Here is an 8036-nt window from a genome sequence, read left to right as displayed (position 1 = left end):
AATTTATTTATTTTTTTTTGAGTTGGAGTCTCACTCTGTCCACCCAGACTGGAGGACAGGGCCATGTTCTCGGCCACCGCAGCCTTGACCTGCTGGGCTCCGGCGATCCTTCCACCTCAGCCTTCTGTAGCTGGAACTACAGGTGTGCGCTACCATGCCCAGCTAATTTTTTATTTTATCGTAGAGATGAGGTCTCGCCAAGTTGCCCAGGCGGATCTCAAACCCACGGGCTCAGGCAATCCACTCACCTCAGTCTCTCAAAGCTCTGGGATTACAGGCTGAGCCACCGAGCCCGGCTCCAAGGTATATTTTACATTAGTGGCGCATCTTCTTTGGACTACCCACATTTTAAGTGCTCAGTAGCCACATATGGTTAGTGGCTGCTGTATGGGCCATTGTAGGTCTGGAGGAATGCATACAGCTTGTGACTTTGAGATCGTCTTCCTTGAATATCATTTATCTTATCAAAGCTTTTGATGAGTTAGGCAACAATTTGTGACTCTTTCCCTTGGTAGGAAACTAGAATGGAGATATTGTACGTTTCTACTGAAGGTCATATATGCTTTAGCAATGCTTCCGTCGAGTGGAAGGGAAGGTCTCTGTCCTCTTCTGACAATTGGGAGTCTTACCTGGACTTCTTCCTCATTAGAATCCTTCCCACCTTTACATAGAAGTGGGCCCAGGCATGACCTGTCATGATGACCTTTGTTTCTATTAGATGATTTTACACTTGAATTCTCGTTCTTTTCATAGTGATTATGTAGTGTGAAAATCTCACTGACCTAGTTGTTCTATAAAAAAGTAGTGAAATAAACTCTAAGCTGCCATGACAGATAAAAGATAAACTGTATTATTTTTCCTGTCTTATCCAGGGTTTCCTGAGAATTGGTGGGAGCTTATGGGCCCTACTGGTTTTAGATTTCCCTGCTTTATGGAAATCCCTTTGGAATCCAAGGTTGTTTTTTTCCCTTCACTAGCTGGAAAAGTCCATTTCTCTGGATGGCAAGCTGTCACTGCCAACCTCGTCTTCCCAGATCCTGCTGAGTCCAAGAAGAGAACAAGGCCAGGGATAGCACCCTGGAGTTTTACCTCTAAAGCTTAGGGTGCTAGCTGGTATCTTGTCTTTAGTTTTTGTTGCTACGTGACTATCACAACATATTTCAAGGGAGGAAAGCAAGCTCCTTCAGGTGACTGGGGTTTCTTTGACTCAGGAGACAAGGATGATGATGACGATGATGATGCAGATGAGAAAATGCAGTCATCAGGGATCCCGAATGGTGGTCACATCCGTCAGGAAAGCCAGGAACAGAGTGAGGTGGACCATGGAGATTTTGAGATGGTGGTGAGTCTCTGGCAGCAGGAGAAGGGGAGGAGGAGCTTCAAAACTCTCCTCTAGCTCTTATTCAGTGGACTTCCAAAAGTTACGATTTACCATGGGACACTGACAGAGCTTTCTCTCTGCAGTCTGAGTCGATGGTCCTGGAGACAGCTGAAAATGTCAACAATGGCAACCCCTCTCCCCTGGAGGCCCTGCTGGCAGGCGCAGAGGGCTTCCCCCCCATGCTGGACATCCCACCTGATGCAGATGACGAGACCATGGTTGAACTAGCCATTGCCCTCAGCCTGCAGCAGGACCAACAAGGTAGAAGGCAATGCCAGGAACAATGTGGCCTGTTGGCCTTGAGCAGGAAAGAGGGTTTGGCAGTTACTGATATCCAGCTGACTTAGCTTGTCCCCAGATTTGGGGAGAGGTTGATCTGGGTGAGAGCTGTTCAGAGATACAGGTGGAGAGTGAGAGGGATGTGGTGGGAATTTTAGTCTGGGAGTCAATCTCATAGTTTCTGCTAGTTTGGTCTTTTGGATTACTTCCTCCCGAATCTGTTAGATTCCTCCAGCCTGTGTTCTGCTTGAGCTGAAGGAAGCATTCCACCATCCCTGTAACTGAACTTGATGTGTGGACAGCAATGGCTGTTGATTCACTTCCTCTAGGCCAGATGGGGTCACATGCTGGTGTTTAGAGACTCTTGAGGGCAGCAGGTGGCCAAAGTAGCACTGTGGATGGGGTCTGGAGGGGATGCTGTGCTCACTCTCCACTTGTTTCCCAGGCAGCAGCAGCAGTGCCCTGGGCCTGCAGAGCCTGGGACTGTCCGGCCAGGCACCCAGCTCTTCCTCTCTGGACGCAGGAACCCTCTCTGACACCACAGCATCAGGTAACTGTCCACAGCAAGGAGCATGGCTCAGGGACCCAGGACCCTCAGGCCTTGTTTCCACTGCTGTGAGAGTGTAATGGGCAGCTGCTTTGACAGGCCATTCTGGACTTCCTGCTTCTGCCTTGGCTTTAGAACTATGGGTGTAGAGGGCATAGTGATGCAGCTTGGCCACGGTGCTCATGGCTCCACTTCCTTACACTTTGCATGCTGCCTGGCTTCAGCCCATTCCCTGAGGAAAGGCCAAGAGAGTATTTAGCAGGCTGTTCAGCTATAGGGCTTAAATTACAGCTTTTGGCATTCTTTGTCAGAGTTCTAACATTTTAAGCAATATTAAAAGGGAGGCAAGAAATAGAGTTCATACCTTTTAACTTTTTTCTCTTCATTTGCAAACAAAAGTGAAACTACAAGAAGCTGGATTGTGCTTCAGAATTCTTGGTGTGGCAAACCCTCAGGGATCTCTGAGCTTGAGAGATACGGTTTTGTGGACCATTAAAATCCACAGGAAGTTCTCAGAACTCATCTTGTCATTACTTTCACCCTCTTAATCTGATAAGAAAAAAAAAATTCCTGAATAGAGAATTGGACCAAATGGAGATACCTTATCAACCCCCAGTAATTTAAGGGTTTATTTATAGTTTTTATATAGAGTGATGCTTCCATGTATTGGTTTCTTTTCTTTTCTTTCTTTTTTTTTTTTTTTAAGTTTTACCCTGAATAGATAAGAAAGGGAGAAATTGGCTGTCCCCACCTGCTGCCATGGCTTGTTGCTTTTCTGAGGTCTCTTTAGTTGCTGTCATTTCAGGCCTTGGGGTGCTGTTGTGTTGTGCTAGTTTTGTTCCTACTGTGCTCTGTGGCTGTCTTGGCTTTCCTCCCCTATGTATCTCATCCAGCATTTTCCTCCTGTCTCAGCTCAGCCCTGATCCTGGATGCTGTGGCTGTCTCTGGGGAATTTCCTTGCTTCATTATTAGCATCTGATGAGGATGATTAGGAGATGTGAAATTTCCCACTGAGCTCCCCTCTGGACCACTTGCTGAAAACAAAACCAAAACAGGGTTGATTCAAGAGCTCATGCTAAGTGATTTCTTAACATAAGGAAAATTTGATTGATTACAAAATAAATCTCATTAAAATTCAGAGTTCTACGCTTTGAATGGTTTTGGTTAGTTTCAGATCTCTCAGCAGGTGTCAGTAACACCTAAACAATGGTGACCATGAAGCATTTTAACTAAAAAACTCAGTATCCATGTCACAGATTCTTACTGAATCTCTGCACTGTTCTACTTGCACTGTAATGTAACAGTGAAGGAAATGCCCAGTGAACTGGGTTTTCTTCACTTCTGTCTAAGTACTGTTTGCGATGCACTGTGTATAGTGTTTGTTCCTGTTAGTGATTAACCAGCAAAGTGAATTTTTCCCTTTTTTCCTTGATGACAGGATGTATAAACTGCATTGTGTCCTTTGCACTATGTGGCTTGATGCTTTCGCCCCAAGGAGGGGTTTTTACCTGTAACAGCTCTCGTTACTCTCTCAGCTCCAGCCTCAGACGACGAGGGCAGCACAGCAGCGACTGATGGTTCTACCCTTCGTACCTCTCCTGCTGACCATGGTGGTAGTGTGGGCTCGGAGAGCGGGGGAAGTGCTGTGGACTCAGTGGCTGGCGAGCACAGTGGTAATGTGCCTGGGAATCCTGTCTCTTTGGGCAGAGGGTGGGGACAAAATAGGAATTCCTGCCTGGGCCCTGGTTTTTGCAAAGAGAAGTTATAGGAACTCGTTGAAAGTTTTGTGGAATTCATTTGACTTCCAAACTAGAGTTTTAAATATTAGTGACTTTAGCTTAGTGGGATTAATATTGAGATATTTTATAGGCAGTTTTTAATGATCTGTTATTGGGAGAAAAGCAATTCTGTGTAATCTCACATTGTGATTAATCTGAAACAATTATGGTATGATCTTGAAACCCATTATCCTATGGTTTTTGCTCCTTATTTGTTGGAGGAAGATGTTTTGGGGGCAATCCTGTTGTTAATTATCTGATTTGTTAACATAGTAGGCCATCCCCATAATATACTGGCTGATAAGGTAGGACTGTAGAATGAGGGCACGTGATAAACCCACTTTGATTGGGCCTTGTAAATGAGTCCGTGGTTAACAATTGGATATGACCGATTTTTACAGTGAAGATAAAGAGTAGCTATAATTTTTAGATTCCTGTATCAGTGTACATTTCTTCTGAAGTATGAGATAGGAATTTATCAACATCTGAGATTGAGATTGTTCTTGTAGATGAGTCTTATACACTGGGGAAGGGTGAGTGACTGCCATGAGAGTGATATAGCATAGTGCTGTGGGACCATATCTAGCTTTACATAGAAGAAAAACATTTCTAAAGCTACCAGTTATCTTCTAACCATTGCTGCCTTCAGAATGCATTGGGTTCCATCATGCTTTGGGAATTGATTTGTGCTTTTTAAACCATTTCCCTCTAGTGTCTGGCCGAAGCAGTGCTTATGGCGATGCTACAGCTGAAGGACATCCAGCTGGACCAGGAAGTGTCAGCTCAAGCACTGGCGCTATCAGCACCACCACTGGGCACCAAGAGGGAGATGGCTCAGAGGGAGAAGGAGAAGGGGAAGCTGAAGGAGATGTCCACACTAGCAACAGGTCAGGATCTAGTCATTCACAGTTAAGAGTCTTGATATCTGAGAGTATTTCAGAAATAGGAGAATTGATCGGTTGCAGGAGGTAGAGTGATGATAACAATATATTTCTTTTGAACTATAAGGGCATAAACTCGGAATAGTTTAAAATCTTAGAAAATGTTCAAGATCTGTCTTTTTTGTCCTGTTAGAATTATATCAAATCAATTGTAGACAGAACATGAAGTGATTTTCCTCTTAAGGCTCCCCTAAATCCCTTAGTAACTGTAAAGTGATTGTCATATAAAAACTTATGTCTTCCTTACTTAGATCTTTCCTGTTTCAATACCCGTAAGCTCACTATATAGCATCCTGTTTATAAGTGGTGCTTTTTGCGGCTCAACAGTGATAGTTATTAGGTATATAATACTAGAAATGACTCCTTGTTCGGCATATTTATAAGGTGAAGGAAAAATAAGGCAGCGCAAATATATGATTATAGCTAGAAATACCGGTGTCAGAGTATTTTGAAATGGAAAGTGATCTGTAAAATCCCAGTTCATCTTCCTTAAGAAATTGTGTTGGTGTTTGGTACTGAATTGGTGGAGTGAATATGTTCTTAGCCCAGAGGTAACAAGAGAAATAGAAGAGGAGGAAGAAAAACCTAAGAATAACACTTGTGATATAATGCTTGTTGAGGTGGGTCTTTTGTTTCGAGAGACTCATTCATGTCAGATCTTTCTGGCGTGAATCCTCTTTCCTCTCTTCTTCTCCTCACTAATAAACTTTGTTTTAAAACTTAAAAAAAAGTTCATTGAATTTGTTGAAGCCAACAGTGATCACATTAGTGCAAAAACAGAATTTTGAACTGAATGATTTCTATGAGGGAAAAAAACATGCCCATTGAAGACATAATTAAATGGTGAGACATTTAAAGAAAGCATCAAAGAGTATCTCCCACATGTTCCATATCCTGCTGCTTGAACATAAACTGCTCACAACATCTCTGGATGAATACCTCTGGTTCTGTTAACTGATGGTATTTTGGTAGAGTTTTTTTTTAACTTTCTAACATTAAGGGGTTTTCTACTTAATCTTTAAAATTTTTGCTTAATGTGATTTCTAGGTTAATTCCACTGTGTTCAGGTAATATGGTCTGATTTCTGTTCTTTTGAGATTTTCTTAAAAATTATCTTAATCCAGTCTACCTTTGTCTCTTAATTGAAATAGTTAGCCAGGCTCGGTGGCTCAGCCTGTAATCCCGCGCCTTTGGGAGGCTGAGGTGAGTGGATTGCCTGAGCCCGCGGGTTCGAGACCCGCCTGGGCAGCGAGACCTCATCTCTACAATAAATAAAAAAATCAGCCGGGCGTGGTAGCCCGTGCCTGTAATTCCGGCTACTTGGAAGGCTGAGGCGGAAGGATCGCCGGAGCCCAGCAGGTGAGGCTGCGGTGGCCAGGAGCGGCCACTTCACTCCAGTCTGGGTGACAGAGTGAGACTCCAACTCAAAAAAAAAAAAAAGAAATAGTTGAGTTCATTGATAATTAATGCTAATTGCCGGTATGGTTGTCTTTATGTCTGTCATTTACTTTGTGCTTCTTATTTATTCTGACTGTTTCTCTGTTTCTTTTTCTTTCCTTTGGGGCCTCCTTTTGGGTTGATTTGCTATTTTTTATTCCTTTTTCTTCCCTTTGCCCCCCTAACTCTATCGGTTTAGAGCTTGTTTGCACAGTTTCTAATCTTTTAGTGGTTGTACTATTCATTTGAGCATGCATACTTAGCTCATTCAAAACTAAATTTAACTAATACCTGTGCCTTTTTTTCTGAATAAAATGTGGGCCTTAGAAGACTTTACCCCTTCTTATTAATATAAGATAGTGTTTTTGTGTTTTAATTATTTTTAATTCTTTTCTAATATCCCTTGATTTTTTTTTTTTTTTTGAGTTGAATTCTCACTCTATTGCTTATGCTAGAGTGCAGTGCCAGGCTCATGGCCACTGCAGCCTTGACCTGCTGGGCTTAGGCGATCCTTCCACCTTAACCTTTCAAGTAGCTCGAACTGCAGGCACACACTACCACGCCTGGCTAATTTTTTTTTTTTAATGTTATTGTAGAGACAAGGTCTTACCAAGTTGCTCAGGCTGGTCTCAAATCCCTGGGCTCAGGCGATTCTCTTGCCTTGGCCTCCCAAAGTGCTGGAATTACAGGTGTGAGCCTCCACTCCTGGCTGGCTCTTAATTCTTTAACATCTTCTCAAGGTTTCAAGATGTTGTTACTGCTTTATATTGTTTATACAGTTAGTATTTGTTTTAACTTTACTTGTACGTTTACCACTTTCTGCGCCCAACATTTCTGTGCATTGAGACCTTCTGTTATCTTCTTGTATATCATTTAGATTTTCCTTTAGTGAGGTCTGCTGGTTACAACATCTCAGATTTTGTTGGTTTAGAAATGTGCTTATTTAATCTTATTTAAGTTTATTTAACATATGTGAATGTATTTTTGATGGGTATGAAATTTTGTGTTAGTAGTCCCTCCAGCCACCCTAAATTAAAAATGATATTTCATTGTTTACTGACTTTTGTTATTTCCAGTGAGAAACCACCTGCTATTATAACTGTTATTTTTTTGAAGGTAATGTCTCTGCTGCTGCTTTTAAAATTGTCACTTTGTCATTGTTTTTGTAGTTTTACTAGGATATATTTAGGGTATATTTCCTTTTTTTTTTTTTTTTTGACTTGGAGTCTCACTCTGTCACTCAGGCTGGAGCACAGTGGCATGCTCATAGCCACCACAGCCTCAACCTGCTGGGCTCAGGCAGTTCATCCACTTCAGCTTTCCAAGTAACTGGATCTATAGGCACGTGCCACCATGCCCAGCTAATTTTTTTATTTATTGTAGAGATGAGGTCTTGCCAGCTTGCCCAGTTGGTCTCGAACCCCTGGGCTCAGGCAGCCCTCTCACCTTCACCTCCCAAAGTGCTGGGATTACAGGCATGAGCCACTGTGCCCAGCTAGTCATCTGATTTGTAATAAAAGTGACACATATTACAGTGAGGGAAAGGATGATTTTTCAATAAATAGAATGAGTCAGTGAAAAATGTATACAGAAGCCAGGCTCGGTGGCTCAGCCTGTAATCCTGCGCCTTTGGGAGGCTGAGGTGAGTGGATTGCCTGAGCCCACAGGTTTGA

General features: G+C 42.7%; 1 protein-coding gene across 2 annotated transcripts in view; it reads left to right on the top strand.

The window, feature by feature from the left end:
- The window catches only part of UBR4 (ubiquitin protein ligase E3 component n-recognin 4), a 139185-nt gene that overhangs the window by 71055 nt on the left and 60094 nt on the right, over positions 1 to 8036 (top strand). For both annotated transcript variants that reach the window (XM_021706503.1, XM_008073544.2), the window contains 5 exons: positions 1212 to 1342; positions 1465 to 1642; positions 2106 to 2210; positions 3743 to 3880; positions 4698 to 4872. In XM_021706503.1, the coding sequence (XP_021562178.1) occupies positions 1212 to 1342; positions 1465 to 1642; positions 2106 to 2210; positions 3743 to 3880; positions 4698 to 4872 (727 nt within the window). The remainder of the gene's footprint in view (positions 1 to 1211; positions 1343 to 1464; positions 1643 to 2105; positions 2211 to 3742; positions 3881 to 4697; positions 4873 to 8036) is intronic.

This window comes from Carlito syrichta, unplaced genomic scaffold (assembly GCF_000164805.1).
Source record: "Carlito syrichta isolate Samal-C Ts95f unplaced genomic scaffold, Tarsius_syrichta-2.0.1 Scaffold115711, whole genome shotgun sequence".
NCBI classification, from domain to species: Eukaryota; Metazoa; Chordata; class Mammalia; order Primates; family Tarsiidae; genus Carlito; species Carlito syrichta.
The sequence above is the reverse complement of the archived record's forward strand: the minus strand, read 5'-3'. Positions and strand labels throughout refer to the sequence as shown.